Here is a 26,005-nt window from a genome sequence, read left to right as displayed (position 1 = left end):
CGTGGCTCGGATCCCACGTTGCTGTGGCTCTGGTGTAGGCCGGCAGCTCCAGCTCCAATTGGACCCCTAGCCTGGGAACCTCCATATGCCTCGGGTGAGGCCCTGAAAAGACACACACAAAAAATATGCTTCAGGGGGAGTTCCCTTGTGGTGTAGCGGGTTAAGGATCTGACATTGTCACTGCAATACCATAGGTCACCGATGTGGCGCAGATTTGATCCCTGGCCCAGCAGATTCCACATGGCGTGGGCATGGCCAAAAAGAAAAAAAAAAATGCTTCAGGGAGACTCAATTAACAGTAACCTGGAAGTGATTACCAAGCATAAAAAATTACTGTCATAGCGGGAATATAAAAAAAAAATAAAATAAAATAAGCAATAAAGGAGTGGAAAAAGAAAAAAAAAATTACTGTCATAATGATTCAGTAACTGAAGTTGAAAGACACTGCCATTCCATAACAATTGATTTCATTACTTCAGGGTGATTTTTTTGTTTGTTTTTGATTTTTAAATTTATTTATGGTAAAATACACCTAACACAAAATTTACCATTTTAACCGTTTTTAAGAGTACAGTTCAGTGGCATTAAGTATGTTGACACTGTTGTGTAGCCATCCATCTCTGGAACTTTTTTCATCTTGCAAAAATAAAACTCTGTGTCTTTGAAACAAAAACTTCCCAATCCCACCACTCCCCAGCTCCTGCTTCTTGCCATCCTAATTTTGTGTGTTTGAATGTGATTACCCTAGGTGCCTCATATAAGTATTTGTCTTTTTGTGACTGGGTTATTTCACTTGGTATAATCCTCAGAATTGTAGTAGCATATGTCATAATTTCCATCTTTTTTTTCTTTTTAGGGCTGCACCTTTGGAAGTTCCTTGGCTAGAGCTCGAATTGGCCTATGCCACACCACAGCAACAAGGGATCTGAGCTGCGACTACACCACAGCTCACAGCAATGCCATGTCCTTAACCCACTGCCAGGGGTCCAACCTGGATCCCCATGGATACGAGCTAGATTCATTACCACTGAGCCACAACAGGAACTTCTCCTCCTCCTCTTTTTAAGGCACAATAACTTCCTCGTGTGCGTGTTTACCACATTTTGTTTCTCCATTCATTCCCTCAGCAAACACTTGACTTGATTGCAGACAATTATTATTGTAAATATTGCTGTTATGAACATGGGTATATAAGTATTTCATTCTCTGCTTTCAGTTCTTTTGGGTATATACCCAGAATTGGAATTACTGGATCATATGGTAGGTCTAGTTTTAAATTTTTTTTTTTTTTTTTTTTTTTTTTTGCTGTGCCTACAGCATGTGGAAATGCCTGGGCCAGTGATTGAAACCGTGTCACAGCAGCAGCCCGAGCCATTGCAGTGACAACACCAGATTTTTAACCTGTAGCACCACAAGGGAACTCCAACCATTTTTTAAATGAAGTGCAGTTGATGTACAGCATTGTGTAAGTTACAGGTATGCAATATAGTGACTCACAACTTTTAAAGGTTTGAATTTATAGTTATTATACAATATTGGCTCTATTCCATGTGTTATACAATATATGCTTATGGTTTACTTTACTCCTATTAATTTGTACCTCTTAATCCCCTACTCCTGTACTGCCCCTGCCCCCTTCCCTGTCACCACTGGTAACCACTAGTTTGTTCTCTGTATCAATGAGTCTGCTTCTTTTCTGTTGTATTCACTAGTTTGTTGTATTTTTTAGATTCCATGTGTCAAAGATACCATACAGTATCTGTTTCACTTAGCACATACATATGCCCTCAAAAGTCCATCCAGTTTGCTGCAAATGGAAAATTTCATTTCTTATGACGGAGTAGTATTCAGTTGTATATATATATTCCACATCTTCCTTATCGATTCATCTGTTGAAAGACACTTAGGTTGCTTCCATGTCTTGGCAACTGTAAATAATGCTACTATGAATATTGGGGTGTATGTATCTTTTTGGATGAGTGGTTTTTTGGTTTGTTTGTTTCAGATATATATCCAGGGGTGGCATTTCTGGGTCATATGATAGTTCTATTTTTGTTTTTATTTTTTAGTTTCTTTTGTCTTTTTAGGGTCATACCTGTGGCACATGGAGGTTCCCAGGCTAGGAGTCGAATTGGAGCTGAAGCTGCTGGCCTACACCACAGCCGCAGCAACTCAGCATCTGAGCTGAGTCTGTGACCTACACCACAGCTCACAGCAGCTCGAGATGCTTAACCCACTGAGCAAGGCAAGGTATCGAACCTGTCCTCATGGATGCTAGTCAGATTCGTTTCTGCTGAGCTGCAAGAGGAACTCCGGTTCTATTTTTCTTTAGAAACCTCCATACTGTTTTCCTCAGTGCTTTCACCAATTTGAATTCCTACTAAAAAGTTTTGAATTTTGATATAGTCCAGTTTATCCCTTTTTTTTTTTTTGGTCTTTTTGCCATTTCTTGGGCCGCTCCCTCGGCATATGGAGGTTCCCAGGCTAGGGGTCAAATCGGAGCTGTAGCCACCAGCCTACGCCAGAGCCACAGCAATGTGGGATCTGAGCTGTGTCTTTGACCTGCACCACAGCTCACAGCAACGCCGGATCCTTAACCCACTGAGCAAGTCCAGGGATTGAACCCACAACCTCATGGTTCCTAGTCAGATTCGTTAACCACTGCGCCATGACGGGAACTCCTATCTCTTTTTCTTAATTGCGCATGCTTCAGTTGTCATACTAAGAAGTCATTGCAAAATCCAGTGTCATGAAATTTTTCTTAAAGTTTTCCTCTGAGAGTTTATAGTTTTTTTGTTTTTAGGGCCACACTTGCCCTAAAACATGGAGGTTTCCAGGCTATGGGTCAAATCGGAGCCATAGCTGCTTTCCTATACCACAGCCACAGCAACACAGGATCCGAACTGCACCTTCGACCTGCACCACAGTTCACGGCAACGCTGGATCCTTAACCCACTGAGCGAGGCCAGGGATTGAGCCTGCGTCCTCATGGATGCTAGTCAGATTCATTTCCACTGAGCCAAGGCAGGAACTCCTTAAGTCTTATGTTTAGGTGCCTAACTCATTTTTTAGTTGGTTTTTGTATATGATATAAAGGAAGGGTCCACCTTCATTCCTTGCATATGAATATTTAGTCTTCCCATCACCTTTTCTTTTTTTGTTTCCTGTGGGTGTTTTTGTTTGTTTGTTTTTGTCTTTTAGGGCCACACCCCTGGCATATGAATTCCCAGGCTAGGCGTCGAATGGGAGCTGTAGCTGCCACCCATCACCTTTTGTTGAAAAGACTATTCTTTCTCTATTGAATGGTCTTGGCACCCTTGTCAAAAATCATTTGACCATATGTTTGAGGGTTTATTTCTGGGCTATCTATTCTGCTCCATTTGTATATATGTCCATCTTTATGCCAGTACCAAATTGTTTTGATAACTGATTTTGTAGCGAGTTATGAAATCAGGATGCCTAAGGCCTCAAGCTTTGTTATTTTTTCAGGATCCTTTTGGCTGCTCAGGATCTGATACTTTGTATGTGTAGTATATGAAAGGGGCCAAGTTTTTTTTCCCAAAATGCGCATTTTTTTTTTAATTTAACTAATACCTAGGAACCAGATAGTGGTTTGCGTTACCCAAAGTAAGAAATGTGGAATTAGAATCTGTGTCTCTTGGTTTGCAGTTCTGGTTTTTTCCCCTACTCCTTTGCTACACTTGGTAAAATTTATTTTTCTTCAACATAGGACGTAAGGGAAGGATCTTTACAAACACATATTCAGCCTTTCTTCATGAACATTCTTTTAACCCTGGCATCTGTGTCTTTGATCTCTTATTGGTTACTATCTCCTATTGGTAAACATAGTTGTTAAACAAATTAAGTACTACTAGTTTTACTTGAGAAAACACTGGTTCTTATACAGATATCCAGCTATCCATTTGCTAGGCTGACTTTAGGATAAATCTAACACAGCTAATACTGTGGAGTGGAACACACTTAATGCTTTCTTGTTTGAATCATTGACACTAAAACAGTAGAAAAGTTACAGCATAGTTATGATACTAAATATCAGCCTGGCCTTATCTCCCTGATTTGCATATTAATAGAAGTCGGGGAATGATGTTGTTTCCATTTCCATATGGAATGGAAGGCGAAGTTCTAAAACCGATTCATTCTTGCTTCCCTCTGGAGTATAAGACATGGCCCTCTGTGGTGGCATTCTGCAATAACTTCATAAGTCAACATCAGTCGTTACATTAAATTTTCCCTACTTCGGTTCTGCGTTTATTCAGACGTTCTACTTTATTCTTCTATAGCAATCCTCTTAGTCTTCTTCTAGCAGTCACACTAATCTTAAAACTGTAAGTGGGAATTCTCTTGTGGTACAGCAGGTTAAGGACCCAGCATTGTCACTGCAGTGGCCTGGGTTGCTGCCGTAGTGTGGGTTTGATTCCCAGCCCAAGAATTTCCACATGCCACGGGCTCAGCCAAAAAAATTAAAAAAATAAATAAGCAACCTGTAAGTGAAGCAGATTGTAAAATAAAATCTCCCTAACACCAGAGCTGGTGTCTAGGTTGAATCTATCTTTAAGTAGAATTTTGGCAAATTACAAGGAAATAAAATGAAACTGAAGAAGAGCAAACAAAATGAATAAAAGGCAACTGTGTGTGTGTGTGTGTGTGTGTGTGTGTGTGTGTGTGTGTGTGTGGTTGCAGGTGTGGCTGTATATATATATATAAATATTTTGTAGGTTTGATCCCTGGCCCAGCATGTAGAAGTTCCTGGGCCAGGGATCAAACCCATGCCACTGCAGTGACCAGAGCCACTGGAGTGACAGTGCCAGATCCTTATCCTGTTGTACCACCAGGGAATTCCAAAAGGAAACTTTTTTTTTTTTTTTTTTTTTTTGGTCTTTTTGCCATTTTTTGTACTGCTCCCGAGGCATATGGAGGTTCCCAGGCTAGGGGTCGAATCGGAGCTGTAGCCGCTGGCCTACGCCAGAGCCACAGCAACAAGGGATCCGAGCTGCATCTGCAACCTACACCACAGCTCACGGCAACGCCGGATCGTTAACCCATTGAGCAAGGCCAGGGATTGAACCCGCAACCTCATGGTTTCTAGTTGGATTTGTTAACCACTGCGCCACGACGGGAACGCCAGCAAACTTATTTATTTTTTAAATTAATTTATTTTTCTGCTGTAGAGGAAACTTATTTTTAAATTGTTGTATTTTAAAATTTTTTTAGCTCAGCAGGTTAAGGATCCCGTATTGTTGTGATCTGTGGTGTAGGCTGAAGACACGGCTCAGTTCCTGCATTGCTGTGGCTGCCGGTGTAGGCCAGCAGCTACAGCTCCAATTTGACCCATAGCTTGGGAACTTCCAAATGCCACAGGTGCGGCCCAAAGAGGAAAAAAAAAAATTTAAAGCAGAAAAAGATACCCAGAAGGAAAGTACCTAAGTCAGTTTTGGCTCTAATATCACCCTTTATATTGGCAATAAGAGGTTTAGGATATGGTACCCAAAAATCTTGGTACCTAGGAACCAATAAGATAAGAATCAGTGCTTTATTTAAATCTAGTAGCGCTCAGAATTGTTCAATGATTCCCATTTGTTTTCTCAGATATCCCAATGTCTGTGGGTATAATCGACCCTAGGGCTAATCCCAACCAACTAAATACAGTGGAATTCCTCTGGGACCCTGCAAAGAGGACATCTGTGTTTATTCAGGTAAGACATTGCAGATGGGATTCTAGTTTTGAAGAGCTTCTCTTGCTACCAGTTTGTTTCGTAAAGGATAAAACATGTTGAATTTGGTGTCTTTACAGGATTGCAGCCTGTAAACTTCTCAACAAGTGCAGGCTTCTCAATGTGTGCCTGAAAGCAATGAGGAGTTTCTGAACTGCTTCTTCTAAATCCCCCAATTTATTTGTTTGTTTCTATCAAAAATACTTGCTAATGGCTGCATAATATTTTATTCTTCGGATGTACTTACCTAACAACTATTTAGCATTAAGATTGTCCTAATTTTCATTATTATCCAAGAAGTTATTTTGTGCATCTTTATACTTAAAATTTAATGTGCATATCTGATTATGCCCTTTGGGTAGATTCCTTGAAAACACTATCTGTAATAATGAGAGCCAGTAGTTTATTGAGTGCTTCCCAACAAAGAGTCAATGTTAAGTAAACCCTTTTTTTTTTAATGGCTGCGCCTGTGGCATATGGACTTTCCCAGGCCAGGGATTGAATCTGAGCCACTGCTGCAGCAACATTAGATCCTTTAACTCACTGTGCCAGGCTGGGGATTGAACTCTCAACCTCTGCAGCAATCTGAGTTGCTGCCATTGGATTTTTTTTTTTTTTTTAAAGGGCCGCAGGTGTTGAGTATTGAAATTCCCAGGCTAGGGGTTGAATCGGAGCTGCAGCTGCCAGCCTACGTCACAGCCACAGCAACACCAGATCTGAGCCTGCACCACAACTTGCAGCAACGATGGATCCTTAAGGCACTGAGCAGCGCCAGGGATCAAACCTGCATCCTCATGGATACTAGTTGGGTTGTTTCTGCTGAGCCATGGTGGGAACCTCTGCAGTCAGATTCTTAACCCACTGCACCACTGAGGGAACTCCACGTAAACGCTTTTTTTTTTTTTTTTTAGGACCGCACCTGCAGCATATGGAAGTTCCCAGGCTAGGGGTCACAGCGGAACTGCCGCTCCTGGCCTACACCACAGCCACAGCAACACCAGATCCAAGCTACATCTGCAACCTACACTGTAGCTCATGGCAACACCAGATCCTTAACCCACCGAGCGGAAACATAACCTTCTATGTCAACTCTTTTATGAAACTGTTAATGAATTTAATTCCTTGTAGTAGCTTTTGTTAGCATTACATCTGTACATTGACTTTGTTTGCATTTGTAAATCATTTTTTTCCTCATTTCCTTATGAGAGTGCAAATTCTTCATGATGAAAAAGAGAGTAAAAGGTTTTTTTTTTTTAAAGGTTGATGACTTTTTTTTAAGGTCCATAACACTTTTTAAAGGTTTTGCTCTTGGTAGTTGCCCCGGGGATGTTGCTGCCTGGTTTGGCTAGCTCACAGTACTGAAACCTGGCTGGACGTTGTATTCTTTTCAGGTGCATTGTATTAGCACAGAGTTTACTATGAGGAAACACGGTGGAGAGAAGGGCGTGCCATTTCGAGTACAAATCGACACCTTCAAGGAGAATGAGAACGGGGAGTACACTGAACACCTGCACTCAGCCAGCTGCCAGATCAAAGTCTTCAAGGTATTATTCCTGGGCACGGTGCTGGCACTTGGAACTTCTTCCCTCGTCTTTCCTTTGGCACCAAGTCAGAAAGTCAACTTGTCTCTTTTCAAAAACTATGAAAGCTCAGGTTAAGTTAGCATTGTTGAATTATTACTGAGACGCCTGGGAAGGAAATTTAAATAGGGATGGTCATGGGAGAAGGGGACCTTGGAAAAGGGATCGTGTGGATAAGTACATCCTCATGGCAGCAGATTCATCAGTAGAGCAGTACTCAGAGCATGACACTGCCGTCCCCCGTCAGCACTCTGAGCCTCACTCCCCAGCCTCTCTCCAGAGGGACCCACCGTCAGTTATCTTCTGCATATCCTCCCAGTTCCCTTTTGTGCTCTTATATGCACATGTACATAGATAGACATGTTTTCTTCGAGACATAAATGGGGTTGTATTGTATGAATTATTTTGAGGCTTACTGTTTTCAGTTCATCATATGCTTTAGAGATTTTTTTCCATGTCCGTAGCTGTAGATTTCTTATTCTATTTCAACTCCATCAAACATTTAAAATTTCCTATTTTCAGACTTAGATGTGATGATAGATCTTGTCTTTTTACCTCATTGTACATACCTTTTTTGTTTCATGTGTGACTTTTTTAAGTTTGTAGAAGTAATATTGTTGAGTCGAATGGTGTGTAGGTAAGTTTAAAGCAAAGCATTTCTCGTTTCAGCCCAAAGGTGCAGATAGAAAGCAAAAAACAGACAGGGAAAAAATGGAGAAACGAACACCTCACGAGAAGGAGAAATACCAACCGTCCTATGAGACGACGATACTCACAGAGGTAAAAGGATTTCTAACTAGTGCATCATTATGTCGTATGCCTAAAATGAATACCGTGTTATATATGTCAATTATATTTCCAATTAAAAAAAAAAGAGTCCCATCAGCATGATCAAAACTTTCCCTCTTAGTTGCGAGGGCCTCTGAGGAATTAAGCCTCATGAGTAAAGATGTGACATTCAGGAGTTCCCGCTGTGGTGCAGTGGTTAATGAATCCGACTAGGAACCATGAGGTTTCGGGTTCGATCCCTGCCCTTGCTCAATGGGTTAAGGATCCAGCGTTGCCGTGAGCCGTGGTATAGGTCGCAGACGTGGCTCAGATTCCGGGTTGCTGTGGCTCTGGCATAAGCTGGTGGCTACAGCTCCAGTTAGACCCCTAGCCTGGGAACCTTCATATGCCGCAGGAGCAGCCCAAGAAATGGCAAAAAAGACACACACACACACACACGCACAAAAAGATGTGACATTCGCGTAACAGTGTTTTGGGGGAACTCTTTAGTCCATTGTCCCTTCTGTGTTTAAGTTGTCCTTTGTTTGTAGTGTTCTCCATGGCCCGAGATCACGTATGTCAATAATTCCCCATCACCTGGGTTCAACAGTTCCCACAGCAGTTTTCCTCTTGGAGAAGGGTAAGTTGCGGAATGAAATTGGCTTGTGTTTGTCCTAATTATGTATTCTTTCATTATCTCTCCATCAACAAAATTTTTCCAAGTCAATAAGTCCTTTTATTTGGTCAGTCTTTGATGGATTTATGTATTAACTGAGGTTTGGATTATCTTCAGCGGAGACTAAAAAGAGTGTTTTTTGTAGCTTTCGTTCTCCCTGTTAGAAGATAGCATTTATGGTTAGCATTTAGGGATCCAGGGACCGATTTTCTGGGTTTTCACTTCTCCCTCTTATAGCTTATCTTAGGGTTATTTTACTTCCTGATCATACTTTCACCAGAGAGTGTCACTGGGAGTTGAAATAGTTGTATAAACACTAAAATCTGTTTGGGAGTTCTCTTGTGGCACAGCAGCTTGTCACTGCAGTGGCTTAGGTCGCTGCTGTGGCGTGGGTTTGATCCCTGGCCCGGGAACTTCTACACATCTCCAATGTAGCCAAAAAATAAAAATGAAAAATAATAAAAATGAAAACCAAATCTGTTTGGTTACTTACTAAGAATGATTCCTAATTGTTATGAATCTTCGATAATTGAAGGAAGAGGATGAGAATGAGAGCTAAGGTGATTTTTTTTCAAATTATCTATGGGATGCATTTAGTCTTGCCTTATTATTGCCTTTTGCCATCGGAGATAATGGAAAGCTGGTACAGATATGCCTTGCTTCAGTTTACAAAAGTTGTCTTAGAATTCCCTTGTGTCTCAGTGGGTAAGGATCTGGCATTGTCACTGCTGTGGCTCTGGTTACAACCATGGCATGTGTTCGATCCCTGGCCCAGGAATTTCTACAGTCTGTGGGCGTAGTCAAAAAAATAAAGTTGTCTTATAGTCCCATCATTTAACACGTATTCTATACAGACTCTATGTTCATCCTACTTCTGAAAGTATTTAGTTAAGTATTTAGTTAAGAATAAAAATAGGTAGAGTTCCCGTCGTGGCTCAGTGGTTAACGAATCTGACTAGGAGCCATGAGGACACAGGTTCGATCTCTGGCCTCACTCCGTGGGCTAAGGATATGACATTGCCGTGGGCTGTGGTGTAGGTCTCAGACATGGCTCAGATCCAGTGTTGCTGTGGCTGTAGTGTAGGCCAGCAGCTACAGCTCCCATTCACCCCTTAGCCTGGGAACCTCCATATTCTGTGCGGCCCTAAAAAAAAAAAAAAAAGGTAGAAATTATAGAAGCAATAGATAACTAGGGTAGAATTGGAAGTCCTTGTTGTGCTCAGTGGGTTAAGAACCTGACATAGTGTCCATGAGGATGTGGGTTTGATCCCTGTCCTTGCTCAGTGGGTTAAATATCTGGCATTGCCACAAGCTGCGTTGTCGGTTACAGACTTGGCTTGGATCCTGCATTGCTGTGGCTGGGGTCTAGGCTGGCAGCTGAAACTTCAATTCAACCCCTAGCCTGAGAACTTCCATATGCCATAGGCGCAGCCTTAAAAAGAAAAAAAAAAAAAAAAAAAAGAGGGAGGGAGAGAATCGTAAAATTGGAGTTCTCTGGTGGCTCAGCAGGTTAGGGATCTGGTGGTATCACTCCTGTGGCTCAGCTTGCTGTTGTGGCTTAGGATCCCTGTTGTGTTGGGATCCCTGGCCCCAGAACTTCCTAATGCCGTGGGCATGACCAAAAAAAGAAGTTTGAAAATTGTCTCTTCTTTTTGTGTGATTTAGTTCATTACTGGGATCAAATTTTTCGCCCATAAAAAAAGTAAACATTAGGGAAGAGCAACAATCTATAGAGCAAAAGGAAGTATAGGGAAAAATCAGGGTGTGTTGATAGCCCTTGGATCAAAAGTTAGTGCTCATTTTTGGAACTATTTTATTATAAAACTATATATGATCGCATTTCATTGTATACATTTTATTCTACTATTTTTCCTGTATTTGTATATTTATATATTTCATACAGTAGTCATATATTGATTGCTTTTACATTCTGATGTTTTTCATTTATATTCTCATAAACTTATGTTACATATTTTTATGCCACAATTCATCTAATCAGCCCCAACTTACTGGAATTTTATTAATTTTTTCAGTTTCTTCAGTAATAAAAAACAATCTTAGGAGTTCCCATTGTGGCGCACCGGAGCTGTGGTATAGATTGCAGATGAGGCTCAGATCCTGCGTTGCCGTGGTTATGATGTAGGATGTAGGCCAGCAGTTGTAGCTCCGATTGGACCCCTAGCTTGGGAACCTCCATATGCCATGGGTGCTACCCTAAAAAGCAGAAAAAAAAAAAAAAATAGAGGTATTGGATCCCAGGGTGAGAATTGGAACGTAGACAGATTCCTTTAAACATCTAGCTGAAGACTAATGATGAGGAGGAAGAATGAGGCAACCGTAGTGTGTCATGGACTCATCCTTTCCTTTTAAATGTTCCTTTAGAAATGGTTCACCGAACCACCAGCCAGAGCCGCCCCCACCCGTCACAGATGTAAGTCTCAAGTTAAATGTCTGTTATTTGCACTGTCTAATGATACTTTGTTGACTGTGTGATTCATTAGAAATGCCCGATTTATTAGGTAGTATTAGTCATTCATTCACTAAAAGAAATTTATTGAACGGGATACTGTGCTGTATTTAAGGTGCTTTCAGTCTAGTGGGGAAAATGAGGATGGAATTTCATGGACATCTTGTGTGGTTGGAGAAAGAAGACTGCCAAACAACTTCTGAGGAAACTCAGCCTGAGTGTGGGTGTATTTGGCTGTTGTTACCTAACAATGTAACATTGACCTTTCAAGAGGTGTCTATTTAGTTAACCCAAAAAATGCTTTCCCTTTTTCAGAACCTCTTGCCAACAACTACACCTCAGGAGGCTCAGCAGTGGTTGCATCGAAACCGTTTTTCCACCTTCACAAGGCTTTTTACAAACTTCTCAGGTGGAATTTGCTTACCCTTTACCCCCTCCCGCCCTAGCTTAGGAGTCCTTTACATTCTAGGGCCTCCTGGTATCCCTGTGTTGTTTCTTGTGGTGGGACTCTCTCTTTTTCTGATTCAGTGAATTTCATTGACCCCTTTAGACTTTCTCACCAGCTGCAACTAGGCTGTGAAATACTCAAAAAGAAAGACCTTACTGGACTTTCTCTGCACATTCCACCTTGATGTAGCACCTTGTGTGTATCAGATATGTAGGAATATACGAATGGATAAGTCATAGTTAAAATCCGTCATCACTGAGTATCAAAACCCGAGTCAAAATAAAATCCTGAGAAAAGGTAAAAAAAATACTTGTGATGCAGTAGATAAATGTACACAAAGGAGAGGGTCTGGAGTTAGGGAGCACGTGTGATGCATGAGGCGAATCTCGCGGAATGAGGAGAAGTCTGTTCAGACAGTGGAAGGATATTTCAGGCAGAAGGAACAACTGGTTGTTCATGAGACATGATCAGTATGATGAAAGCGTAGGGTTAAGCGGGTGAGTTAATTGAATGGGAATTGAGGTGGAAGAGGATGCAGGGGCCAGGTCATGAGGGCCTTATTTACAATGCAAAAGATAATGGACTGGAGCAGACTAGCAATGCGGTGCCTTGTAAAAGAGTCCATTTTAGAAGTCATTAACAAGTAGAATCTTTGCCTTTCTCACCCACCTTCTTATTTTTATTCCAGGGGCAGATTTATTGAAACTAACTAGAGATGATGTGATCCAAATCTGTGGCCCTGCAGATGGAATCAGACTTTTTAATGCATTAAAAGGCCGGTATGTAATTAGCGTTAAAACATCAGGTTGGAGTTCTAATGGATTTGGTTTCAGGGACTTTTCACAATATTCTTTGTACAGCTAAATGCATCTTTTTGTCTTTTTAGGGCTGCGCCTCTGGCATATGGAAGTTCCAGGGCCAAGAGTGAAATAGGAGCTGCAGCTACCAGCCTATGCCAGAGCCACAGCAACGCTAGATCTGAGCAACATCTGTGACCTACACCGCAGCTTGTGGCAACACAGGATCCTTAACTCACTGAGCAGGGCCAGGGATTGAACCTTCATCCTCATGGATACTAGTTGGGTTTTTAACCCTCTGAGCCACAATGGGAATTCCAAAATACATCTTGTCAAAACATTCTTTTTGAATGCCAGCTGTATGCCAAATAAAGATGAAAAACATCCTTTCCTACACTTGATCCAAGGAATTCCTCATGATATTCCATTTTTCATTTCCAGGTAGTTTTTTCATTCAATTAAATATTCATTGATCTGTTCCTATTATGAGCCATTAGGCTTTGGAGGTACATTGATGAGCTTTCTGATGGGGAGAGAGATAAAGATATAAATAATAAGTATTTTGAATAGTGATAAGTGTTTTGAAGGAAAACAAAAACAAACAAATAAGCAAAAACAAGGTTGTGACCTAGAGAATAACCAGAATGTGGTCAGGAAAGACCTCTCTGAGGAGTCAGGTATTTAAATTGAGTTATGAGAAGGATGGAAGCTTGGGAGTCCTTTGAGGGAAGAGTGTTCAATGCAGAAGGAACCCTGGGTTGCAAAGGTCCCAAGTCAGTTTTACCGGAGAAAAGCTCATTCTTAAGTTTGGGTAGGAATTGCTTAAGTTTCTGCTCACATGTATTATTTGTAATCCAGAGTAATTTCTAGCCCCTGTTTGGGATTTAAAATAGATAGTAGTACTACTGATGGAGAAAACAACGGTTCAGTGCCACACAACCAAATCAGTGACTAAATAATGACACAGATTGTCAGGTGTTAGTGTTTGTGTATATTATAAGAGATGCTGAATCAAGTGGGAAACTTTTAAGGAAAGAGATGGTATTCAAGGGTTGATTACTGAGAGAAAATGAATGAATGGGTCTTTCATCTTTGAATTTATTATCTATAGAGCATTTAGAACGAGGAAGGAATAAGATGATTAGATCAAGAAGTAATTGAGGAGTTCCCGTCGTGGCGCAGTGGTTAACGAATCCGACTAGGAACCATGAGGTCGCGGGTTCGGTCCCTGCCCTTGCTCAGTGGGTTAACGATCTGGCGTTGCCGTGAGCTGTGGTGTAGGTCACAGACGTGGCTCGGATCCCGCGTTGCTATGGCTCTGGCGTAGGCCGGTGGCTACAGCTCCGATTCAACCCCTAGCCTGGGAACCTCCATATGCCACGGAAGCGGCCCAAGAGATAGCAACAACAACAACAAAAAGACAAAAGACAAAAAAAAAAAAAAAAGAAGTAATTGAATATGGTTGTCTAAGAAGTAAGAACGGAAAGAAGGCTAAAGCTGCTTAGATGAAGGTAATGAGAGAAATGAGGTTTTCTAGCGTACCGTATTGGTGCTCTTAAGCAAAAGGCGCATATTTGAACCTGACTCATAAGATGGTGGCCCACACATTTTGCATATTTCTAACCTTTACATCAAAGGTCACAAACTCAAATAATACAGAGGTCATATGTAAATGAGGGACAGTCAAGTCTGGAGTGTACTGAAGAATGCATGTCCCATGCAAGTTGAACAGCCGACTGGGTTTTTTCTTGTAAGGAAGGCCTTGGATTGCCAGAGCCCATTTTCAAGGAGAGCCAAAGATTTAAATGATGGTTTAAATGATGTCTTCTATTGGAATGAATTCACTTACACACACACACACACACACACACACACACACACACACACGCACACCCCAGTGGGGAGCTAATAGAACATAGCAAGTGAGCCACATTGGCCCAAGTTTTCATCTTTGAAACTGAGCTGCGTTGCCAGTTTTCATCTCCTGCCTTTGAGTATTAAGGTAGACATATAGTTTCTTACTTAAAACATACTTATGTTTGACTAACTTTAAAATTTGCCTAACACCTTCCTTTTTTCCTCCTTAGGATGGTGCGCCCAAGGCTAACCATTTATGTTTGTCAGGAATCCTTGCAATTGAGGGAGCAGCAGCAACAGCAGCAGCAACAGCAGCAGAAGCATGAGGATGGAGACTCAAATGGTACTTTCTTCGGTAGGTCGTTCTGGACAGGCCAGGACAGATGTGAAGAAAGATGAAGAAATGACTTTTGAGCATGTGTGATGGGAGTTTATCAAACAGCAGATTCAGCATTTGCTAGAAGTAATGGTAATTGCTAAAGTTTCTTGAGTTCCTAATACATACCAGGCACCATTCTCAGCACTTTTACATGTTTTAAGTTTTACAGCTGTTGTCTCCTCATTGCAGTAGAATTTGTTGCTCTTCCCAATATTTAGATGAAGAAAAGGAGTCTTAGAGATGTTAACTTGCCAGGTCACACAGCTCGCAGGTGGTTGGGCTGGGATTTGAGTCTGGGAAGTCTCTCCTCTGAGTCCTTGAGAAAAGTGGGCATTCCGCAGTGAGCAGATTACCTTTCAGAGCAGAGAACTGTGTCCTGAGTGCCATCGCTCTCTCCCTTCCGCAGTTTACCATGCCATCTACCTAGAAGAACTGACAGCTGTGGAACTGACGGAAAAAATCGCTCAGCTTTTCAGCATTTCCCCATGCCAGATCAGCCAGATCTACAAGCAGGGGCCAACAGGAATCCATGTGCTCATCAGTGACGAGGTGGGTTTTCAGCACAGCTCAATCACCAGATGACAGTGATTTGTCTGGGCAGATGACAGGAGCAAGGACTGTTCTGTGGGGCAGAGTGGTCGGTTTTCTAAGACAAGAGGTTTGCAAACATTGTTGCTAACTTACCTCCTAAAAAAATTCTTAAAAGTGGTCTTTTTGCACATTTTTAGGATGACTTAAATTTTTTTAGCTTTAAATAGTTGCAAAAATGTCATTTGTGGGCATTTTTATATGACTTTTTGTTTTTTTTTTTTTTTTTTTTTTTTTTTGGCTTTTTAGGGCTATACCCGATGCATATAGAAGTTCTCAGGCTAGGGATCAAAGTGAAGCTATAGCTGCCGGCCTACACCACAGCCACTGCAACTCGGGATCCTTAACCCACTGAGCAAGGCCAGGGATAGAACCTGTGTCCTCATGGATACTAGTCAGGTTAATTACCACTGAGCCATGACCGGAAGTCTCATTGTTATATGACATTTAAAAATGAAATGGTGGAGTTCCCGTCGTGGCGCAGTGGTTAACGAATCCAACTAGGAACCATGAGGTTGCGGGTTCAGTCCCTGCCCTTGCTCAGTGGGTTAACGATCCGGCGTTGCCGTGAGCTGTGGTGTAGGTTGCAGACGTGGCTCGGATCCCGCGTTGCTGTGGCTCTGGCGTAGGCTGGTGGCTACAGCTCCAATTGGACCCCTAGCCTGGGAACCTCCATATGCCGCGGGAGTGGCCCAAGAAATAGCAACAACAACAACAAAAGACAAAAAAAATAAAAAATAAAAAATAAAAATGAAATGGTTATTTCACTATTTTAACTGTATTCCATGTAACTTAAATATAAGAGTAACTTTAATACTACTGTCATCTGTTAAAAAAAAAATTCATGGAGTTCCTGTCGTGGCGCAGTGGTTAACGAATCTGACTAGGAACCATGAGGTTGCGGGTTCGATCCCTGGCCTCGCTCAGTGGGTTAAGGATCCGGTGTTGCAGTGAGCTGTGGTGTAGGTCAAAGACACGGCTCAGATCCAGCTTTTCTGTGGCTATGGCGTAGGCCAGCAGCTATAGCTCCGATTAGACCCCTAGCCTGGGAACCTCCATATGCCGAGGGAGCGGCCCAAGAAATGGCAAAAAAACCAAAAAAAAAAAATCATGTATTTACTTTTTGCTGGGGGTGGGGTGCTGTGCCTGTGGCATTCAAAAGTTCCCAAGCCAGGGACTAAACATAAGCCACAGCAGTGACAGCGCTGGATCCTTAAACAGCTAGGCCATCAGGGAACTCCTTTTTTTTGGTTTGGTTTGGTTTGGTTTTTTTTGGCCTTTTCTAGGACTGCTTCCTGCGGCATATGGAGGTTCCCAGGCTAGGGGTCTAATCAGAGCTGTAGCCGCCGGCCTACGCCAGCCAGAGCCACAGCAACTCGGGATCTGAGCCAAGTCTGCAACCTACACCACAGCTCACAGCAACGCCAGATCCTTAACCCACTGAACAAGGCCAGGGATCGAACCTGCAACCTCATGGTTCCTAGTCACATTCGTTAACCACTGCACCACAACAGGAACTCCAGGGAACTCCTTCTGAATGTACTTTTTAGACAGAATTTTTATATCATTTCTTTGTTTCCTTAAACTCCTATTTTCATTCATTGACCCCATAAAATTTCATCTTAATGTAACTTTTTTTGTATTTGACTGTCTTTTATTATCCTACCGTATTTCTTTGAAACAAAAAATTGTTTCAGTATAAATTGAAAAATTGTTTCTTCTGAATAATTATCACCATAATTATACAATTGATTAAAACAACATAAATGTATTATATGTTTTGATAAGTAATTATTAAACACGAAGAAGAAGTTTCAGAAAATTAGAAGCACATCTATGAATGAAATGGATGGGATTCTCTACCCTCTTCCCCACACCTATAGATAAATACCACCTATTGATTGCTAGAATGAAACAGAGTTCAGGGTCAAGTCCATCCTGTTTTTTTCCCCTGGATGTAAGTGCTGGGGAACCTGACTCATGTAAATTGAGACAGGAAGGGGTGGAGTTTTGCTATAACAGCATCACTGTATTTTTTTTTTTTTCTTTTTCAATGTTTGGATTATGTGCCAAAAATTACACAGTGATGTTAGCAAAGATTACTTTGAATCATCTGTTATGTGACAATTTGTGATTAGGTCATTCTTCAATTCTGGTGAAAGGCAAAAATTGGAAACCACGTGACTCCCCAAGACTTTACTCCCCAGTCATTAGGACTCACATTTGCATCCTGGGGGGCTTTTATGCCCCAGGGCAGTGCATCTTCATAGGACTCCAGGAGGGTGAAATATCCGTGCCTTTATTTTATAAAAATGGGAAAATGGAGTTTGGGAAGGGAAAGTGGGAAAGTAAAACCGAAGAGGTTCTTAGGCAGTTTTAGGAAAGAACACCTATGGAAGTTGAATTCTCCATATGGGCCTGTCTGTATCTGTGTGCCCCTTGGAAGGTCCTGAAGTTAGCCCAGAAAATGCATACTCCAATTTAAGATTGCTATTTTAAAATGCTTAGCTTAAAAAGAATGTTTTTGTGTGTCTTTTTTGGGGCAGGGGGCAGGCGGCATGCCCACAGCATGTGGAAGTTCCTGGGCCAGGGCTGCAAACCCACATCACAGAGGCAGCCCAAGCTGCTGCAGTGACAAGGCCAGATCCCTAACCCACTACCACAGGAGAACTCCAATTTTTAAAAACTAAACAGAGAAAATAAAACAACGATTATTGTTCACTTCAATGTAATAAAAAACCACATGGGGAGTTCTTGTTGTGGTGCAGTGGTTAACGAATCCGACTAGGAACCATGAGGTTGCGGGTTCGATCCCTGCCCTTGCTCAGTGGGTTGAGGATCCAGGGTTGCCGTGAGCTGTGGTGTAGGCTGTGGCTACAGCTCCAATTAGACAGACCCCTAACCTGGGAACCTCCATATGCCGAGAGAGTGGCCCAAGAAAATGGCAAAAAGACAAAAAAAAAACAAAAAAATCACATAGGCAAAATAGATACGGCAAGCCAAAAAAAAAAAATTTTTTTTTTTTTTTTTTTGTCTTTTTGTCTTTTTGCCTTTTCTAGGGCTGCTCCTGCGGCACATGGAGGTTCCCGGTCTCCTAGGAATCGAATCGGAGCTGTGGCTGCCGGCCTACGCCAGAGCCACAGCAACATGGGATCTGAGCCACGTCTGCAACCTACACCACAGCTCATGGCAAGGCCAGATCCCTAACCCACTGAGCAAGGCCAGGGACCGAACCTGCAACCTCATGGTTCCTAGTCACATTCGTTAACCACTGCACCATGAAGGGAACTCCAAGCCAAAATTTTTAAAACCCAGCAAAATTTCTTGCTTTTTTTCAGATGATACAGAATTTTCAGGAAGAAGCCTGTTTTATTCTGGACACAATGAAAGGTAATACAGTAGTAAGCCAAATGCCTTTCTCAAAGGAATTTGAGCTTTTTTTTAAATAGTACTTTACTTCTTTGATGAGAGAGGGAAAGTTTTAACTGCTGCGTGTGAGTGGCATTATCAGAGCTTGTTCCGCTGTGTGAATCGGCTGCTTGTCATTATCCCAGTAGACAGAGTGTGACTGACGCCTCTCTGCCGTCCTCGTCCACCTTGCCTGGGCAGATGAGGAAACTGAGGCATGTTATCATGCATGTTTATTACAAGTATTCTGTGATGAGTATACTACCCTTTGTCCAGTCGTTTTTTTCTTTAAGAACCATACCACATATTTTGTTTTTTCTGCTATGTTTCAGAGGTGACTAAAAATCTTTTTTTTTTTTTTTTTTTTTTAACAGCAGAAACCAATGATAGCTACCATATCATACTGAAGTAGATGTGGGGCATTTCGACCTCAGTGGCTGCTGCTTCCTTCACCTGTTGGAAACTCCCCTTTCGAAGGGGATCCCAAATGGAGATTCGAAGGGCTGCAGGAATGTGACCCATCTGACTGTGTGTGTGAAAATCCAGGCCTTGGAGGCAGAATCCCAGCCATCCGTGTTGGCCCAAGCTCTTGTGACACATACTTGATAACTGCCCAACATGCATTTCTGCAACTATTTCTTAGTCAGAACTTCTGGACGCCATTGTTGAATATCAGTAGAAACTCCGTATCATTTAGGGTGTATGTAGGGCATAAGGATGATAAGAACTGTATGATGCTTAATGGGAAAATGTTAAATTTTGTGGTATGAAGCCATGTAATTTTTTTTTTTTTTTTTTTTTTGTCTTTTGTCTTTTTAGGCCTGCACCTGGGGCACATGGAGGTTCCCAGGCTAGGGATCCAATTGGAGCTGTAGCCGCCGGCCTAGGCCAGAGCCACACAGCAACGCCAGATCCGAGCTGCATCTGTGACCTACACCACAGCTCACGGCAACGCTGGATCCTTAACCCACTGAGCAAGGCCAGGGATCGAACCCACAACCTCATGGTTCCTAGTCAGATTCGTTTCCGATGCGCCACGACGGGAACTCCGTAATTTTTTTCTAATATAAAAGTGAGCATCTATATTCATAAGACTAGATCCTCAGTCTTTTTTTTGCATCAGACATACTGGCTTTTTGCCACAATTGGCCTCTTAAAAACTTTATCAGAGTAGAGAAATACGGAGATAGAAGAGGATTCTTTGATTCCCATGTAATTCTATGACTAATAGTATTAGTTCACATTTATGGCACATTTACTTGTGCCAGGCAATGTGATAAATTCTTTAAATGGGTTATCTTGTTTAAATCCTCTTAATAGCCCTATATGAAGTAGGTAATAATGATGCCTAATTGACGATGAGGAAATAGGGACACAGAGTGGCTGAGGTGCTGGCTGAGTAACAGGCAGCTCGTGACCCTGAAATGCAAACCCAGGCAGTCTGGCTCTCATTAAATGCCATCCAGGACCTCCACCCCTGCAGTCCCCTGTGCTGCCATCATCCCCCACTGTGACTCTTCTGGTGACTAGGACATACCCTGAGTAAGGATTAATAGCAAAAGGGATAAGCCACACCTAAATACAGATGAATAAGTCAACCCTACGGATAATGGAAACAGTCACTTGAAGCATCAGCAGTTATCAGACTCACAGAATTTGAAGTGGTAAAAACTAGGGGTTATCTGTAACTCCCCACATTCACTGTCTTTGAATGACCTTCTCAAACTATTTATTGAGTTAGACTAACCCCTGCTTTCTTCGTCCCCTCTCTGCATCTTCTCTGGGTATGGGAAGTTCTTTTACTCGTGTAGCATTCTTTTATATAAGCTTTATGAAATTCATCCCAGTCCCATGCACACTCTTGGCATATACTTTAGTTCTTGCTCATTGTGATTGTGTGCGCTTGTGTGTGTGTATGTGTAAGACTATGGGTTTTCTTTTTTTCACATGTGAAGTTTTAACCAAAAATCCTTTACACATTATGCTGAGGTGAAAAAAAGGTGATGTTCAAAAGGTTTTGTATTGGATTTGGATCTATGTGTGTGTGTATTTTTAAAGCATTTGATAAAGTTTAAATGTTTTTATACAGAGATTTTCGTTCATTAAAATCAACCTGCAACATGGTCTGATTTCTTTTGGTTTGAAACAGATTGAAATTTTGAACTTGGAAAATTAAGTCAAATGACTTCTTTAAAATTGACTCGGACAACTGGACGTATTAGGCCAAAATACATTTTTAGTGAGTGATTACCAGATGTCCCAGTTTGGGGGGACTTTTTTTTTTTTTTTTTCGCTTTTTAGGGCCACACCTATGGCATATGGAAGTTCCCAGGTTAGGGGTCAAATCGGAGCTGCAGCTGCCAGCCTACACCACAGCCACAGCAATTCGGGACTCAAGCCATATCTGCGACCTACACCACAGCTCATGGCAACGGCAGATCCTTCACCCACTGAGCAGGCCCGGGGATGGAACCGTGTCCTCCTGGATACTAGCTGGGTTTGTTACCACTGAGCCACAATGGGAACTCCCTGATTGTCTTATGTTCCGAGGACTGGTTCTCAGCTTCAGGGAAGTCAGTTCTCTCCTCAGCAGGCTGCTGTTTTTATTTATTTATTTATTTATTTATTCCATTCTTTCTGAATGTTAGTTCCCTTTTAATTCTGAATCTATGACTCTTGTTTACTGCAAAGGTTACACAGAATTCTATTAATGTATTTACTACAAATTTACACTTACTAATTTTTACTTGGAGTTAGGGATTCTTAAGAGTATTCAAATTTATGTAGAAATGAATTTACGTAGGTTTGTAATCGTAGATCCTTAACGAGAAAACCTCTTAGGCTTTCTTTAGCTCCAACAAATATAGTGCCAATGCTATATAATTGGTAAGAATTGGCGTAATGATAGAACATTGGAATTATTCAACTTGCTTTAAAGAATTGCACCTGTTCACTATTGATTTTTTCCAATGAAAATTTTAAGCTAGCTTTTTTGTTAGGAAAGTAATACACAGAGTGATAAATTCAAACAATAAAGACTCATGTAACTTTTTCTGCTTAGCTCCTAGTCCCACTCTACAGAAGTAGTCTGCCAAAAAGTTTCTCCTCTTTCTCTCCCTCTCTCTCCCCTTCTCCCTGTCTGTCTCTCTCTGTCTCTGTCTCTCTCGCGCACATACGCAAACATCCAGATGGGCTCATGCAGTACTAATGATCTGCAGTTTGCTTTTTGTGTTTACCTTGTCTTCAACATCTTTATGTATTAGGACTTAGAGTTCGAAATCATTCTTTTGGAAAAAATAGCCATTCCCTATGGATTCCGTTTAGGTGAAGCCCATTTAAACAAACATGTATCTCTAAGATATATTCCTAGAAGTAAAATTTGCTGGATTTTACTTTTTAAACAATGTGATATTTAAAATAAAGGTGATGTTGTGATGTTTCCGTTAGGATGAGGGTATATGAGAAGGAGAATGGTTAGATTTGGGGCCCTACTGTGAAGTGGAGTAGTGTTCCATTTGACTTGGCATTGTCTGTACTGTTCCCTGCGGTCTAATAGGTTCCATCCAGAAGAATCCACTGTAGAAAGATTTGATGGTTTAAAGAGAGTCATTGGGAAGTATAAGGGTCATTGCCGAACTCTTAAGGATTGAGGATCAGTCACTACATAAAACGTGGCTATTAAGTAATAAGATTTTCCACTATTATGGCCCAGTAATAAGAATGTCTGCCCACGTAAATGATTCACTTAAAGGCCATTTAAAGGAAGGGGAAATGGGGATGGTCGTATTGTCTAGAAAGAGATGACAGTACAACAAATACCAGACGACCAAGGTCTGCAAGACCTGTGGAAGTGAGATCCTCATGGGGGCGCAGACGTCCTAATTCCTGGAAGTCAGGCGCTGTCAGGCACTGGGTGTGTTGTGAGGGGCACAGCATGATCTCACCGCTGGGAGTTGGAGGAGCATGGAGAAGCTTGGCCAGTGAAGAAGGCTGGCATAATGGAACTAGCTATTTCTAATTTATGCCTAATGAAAGAGTGTTCTGAAAACCCTTTGTATCCCCACGGCTTCTGAGAACGTCTTTTGTATAGAATTGCTGCAGAGATTTGGGCTGTCCTCAAACCACCATGAAGTATTGACCGAAGCCTCAACATTCAGTTTTGAAAGTAACACAAATTTCGGGTGCAAATTATTTCATGTCAGGACTGAGTTTCTCCCTCTTCGCTGGGGCTTTTTTCTCTGGCCAGTGACTAGCAATTCCAGATAGCTTACAACTAGAGAGGTGAAGTTGAGCCTTTATTATTATGATGATTTTTTTTTTTTTTTTTTTTTTTTTTTGGCTATGCCCATGGCATGCAGAAGTTCCCAGGCCAGGGATCGAACTCAAGTTACGGCATTGACAATGCCAGATCCTTAACTTGCTGAGCCGTCAGGGAACTCCTTTTTTTATTTCAATTTTTTTGTTTCTGAATCTTTTTTTTTCTTTTTAATGGCCATACCCACAGCATATGGAAGTTCCTGGGCCAGGGATTAAATCTGCTTCTGAATCTTTACTTGGCTTCCTTGGCCTCTGTGGGAATTTGATCTATTATGGCCTCTGCTGGTCTGTTAACACCAGTCTCAGCAGGAAGGGCACATATGCCGTCTTGGCTGCATCTTTTCTATATTAATTCATATAAAGTAGTCCTGGGGAGTTCCCCTTGCGGTGCATCGGAAACAAATATAACTAGTACCCACGAGGATGTGGGTTTGATCCCCAGCCTCACTTAGTGGGTTAAGGATCAGGCATTGCCGTGAGCTGTGGTGTAGATTGCAGATGTGGCTTGGATCTAGTGTTGCTGTGGCTGTGGTGTAGGCTGGCAACTGTAGCTCTAATTTGACCCTAGCCTGGGAACCTCCATATGCCACAGGTGTGGCCCTATAAATAAATAAATAAATAATAAAGTAGTCCTGTTTCCATTCTTTTCTCCTAAAAATGCTCAGATTTTCCTGCTAGAATATTTTAGTTTGTGAATAAATTTTTGTTTCATTATATATAAACTCTAAGGCTTAGATGAGGAAGAATTTACTACCACTGCAAAATGGAATGAGCTAGAAAAGATATCCTGTGTGACATGAGGTCAATGCCATCAGCACTTGTCTTCTGTTTTGTTAGTACTTTATTTCTCCCTTTGAATTTGAAGTATAGTTGATTTACAGTGTTGTGTTAATTTCTGTATAGCAATGTGATTAGTTATATATATATATTCTTTTTTTTTTGTATTCTTCTCCATTATGGTTTATCACAGGATATTGAATATAGTTCCCTGTGCTAAACAATAGGACCTTGCTATTATTTATTTCTCCTTCTTGCTTCTTTTAATGACGTTGTGTTTTTACCTTTGACATTAAACTTCCATCTGTTTCTAATTTCTCCCTTTTTCCTCACCTTTGCTCGTCACTTCCAGGTCCCCTCTGTGTTGCTCCTTATGGATATTGGCCTGTTCAACAAGTCAACTCGGAAATTCAACTAAGCCTAGCATTTGCATTCTCAAATTCAGAGATTTAAAAGTTATGTATGAATTCAAATTTTCAATTGGATTAATGTCAATTATAAAGGAACTTGCTATTTTTAAAATACTGTTGTATTATTGTACTATTTTGTATTATATGGTATCTTTGGGGAAAGGAGTAATAGCCAGTTTATCTATTAAGTGAATTTTGTTTTCATACATTTGCGTAAGATGAGGTACACATTCTTCATTTTATTTATTTATTTATTTATTTTTCTTTTTGCCTTTTCTAGGGCCGCTCCCAAGGCATGTGAAGGTTCCCAGACTAGGGGTCGAATCGGAGCTGTAGCCACTGGCCTACGCCACAGCCACAGCAACGCGGGATCCGAGCCACTTCTGCAACCTACACCACAGCTCACGGCAACGCTGGATCCTCAACCCACTGAGCAAGGCCAGGGATCAAACCTGCAACCTCATGGTTCCTAGTCGGATTTGTTAACCACTGGGCCACAATGGGAACTCCTCCTCATTTTATTTATTATTAATTATTTATTGCCACACCTGTGGCATGTGGAATTCCCAGGCTAGAGATCAAAACTGCGCCACAGCTGTAACCAGAGCCACAAGGAAACTCCACACATTCCTCATTTTAATTACTGCAGATTCGTGTTTTCTTTTTTTTTTTTTTTTTTTTTTTTGTCTTTTTTGTTGTTGTTGTTGCTATTTCTTGGGCCGCTCCTGCGGCATATGGAGGTTCCCAGGCTAGGGGTCTAATCGGAGCTGTAGCCACCGGCCTACGCCAGAGCCACAGCAACGCAGGATCCGAGCCGCGTCTGCAACCTACACCACAGCTCACGGCAACGCTGGATCGTTAACCCACTGAGCAAGGGCAGGGACGGAACCCGCAACCTCATGGTTCCTAGTCGGATTCGTTAACCACTGGGATTCGTTAACCACTGCGCCACGACGGGAACTCCAGATTCGTGTTTTCTTGCAGAGTTCTAATGTCTAATTTTTCACTTGAGGATTTTGTTAATATCTTTCCGTAAACATCTTTATAACTTTGCCTCAGACTTTCGTTCACCTTTTTTAGGCATATTAAGCTTGACCTCTCTAAACTCATCCTTGCACTCCACCCCCTCAAACCTGGTTGTTATTTTGCCTTGTTTGTTTGTCTTTGTTTTCCTGGCTGCCCTGAGGCATATGGAGTTCCCAGGCCAAGGATCAGATCCCAACCTAAAGCCACAGTTGTGACAATGCAGGATCCTTAACGCCCTCTGCCAATCCCTTTGCACCACAGTGAGAATTCCTTTGCTTTTATGATAGGATTGTGTGTGTGTCATGCACATATATAAATTTGTGTGTGTCCTTTCTGAAAACTTCTTCCCTTGATAAAACACATGGCTTCTTCATTGTTTGTGCTTTTAACTTGCTGTGGCCTTGTCTTTTTCCCAGATTTGGGCTATTGATTTTGGTTAGTCAGAAAAAGGTGAGATTATAACTAAACGTAAATCAGTAAAGTAACATACACTTCAGGGCTAAAATGTACAAATTCTTTATCAAAGAAACAAATGCAATGACTTAGATTTTTGTTTTGTTTTAACTCTGTCTCTAAGAAGCTCAGCACATAGTATCCTCTAATCTATTAATTTTCAACCTCCCTGGAGAGTATACTCTATGTTTTGTTTGGTAAAGAGTAGTTGATACAAAATGTCTTTTAAAAAATGAGTAGTTGATACAATATATATTTGTCAGATAAGCCTCTGCTGGAACCCCAAATCTTGCTCTTTTTGGATGTGACCTTGAACAAAATA

At 41.5% G+C, this 26,005-nt stretch overlaps 1 protein-coding gene across 8 annotated transcripts in view; it reads left to right on the top strand.

The window, feature by feature from the left end:
• The window catches only part of TFCP2 (transcription factor CP2), a 63,640-nt gene extending 42,821 nt beyond the window's left edge, over positions 1–20,819 (top strand). For 2 of the 8 annotated variants that reach the window (XM_021081711.2, XM_084955679.1), the window contains exons 5-15: positions 5,608–5,714; positions 7,124–7,276; positions 7,982–8,092; positions 8,632–8,720; positions 11,139–11,187; positions 11,539–11,632; positions 12,360–12,450; positions 14,556–14,680; positions 15,111–15,253; positions 18,631–18,682; positions 19,075–20,819. In XM_021081711.2, coding sequence (XP_020937370.1) covers positions 5,608–5,714; positions 7,124–7,276; positions 7,982–8,092; positions 8,632–8,720; positions 11,139–11,187; positions 11,539–11,632; positions 12,360–12,450; positions 14,556–14,680; positions 15,111–15,253; positions 18,631–18,682; positions 19,075–19,112 — 1,052 coding nt within the window. In that variant the 3' untranslated portion in view covers positions 19,113–20,819. Of the gene's footprint in view, positions 1–5,607; positions 5,715–7,123; positions 7,277–7,981; positions 8,093–8,631; positions 8,721–11,138; positions 11,188–11,338; positions 11,633–12,359; positions 12,451–14,555; positions 14,795–15,110; positions 15,254–18,630; positions 18,683–19,074 lie in introns of all 8 variants that reach the window. The other 6 variants (XR_014803204.1, XR_002341152.2, XR_014803205.1 and 3 more) reach the window with 6 other exon arrangements.
• Positions 20,820–26,005: the final 5,186 nt, after the last annotated feature.

Source organism: Sus scrofa, chromosome 5, assembly GCF_054392235.1.
Source record: "Sus scrofa isolate SSC_HxYL_T2T_F1_AM1 chromosome 5, Sscrofa_HxYL_maternal_Yorkshire_Landrace_v2.0, whole genome shotgun sequence".
NCBI classification, from domain to species: Eukaryota; Metazoa; Chordata; class Mammalia; order Artiodactyla; family Suidae; genus Sus; species Sus scrofa.
Note: the sequence above shows the minus strand (reverse complement) of the source record. Positions and strands in the feature narration are given on the sequence as shown.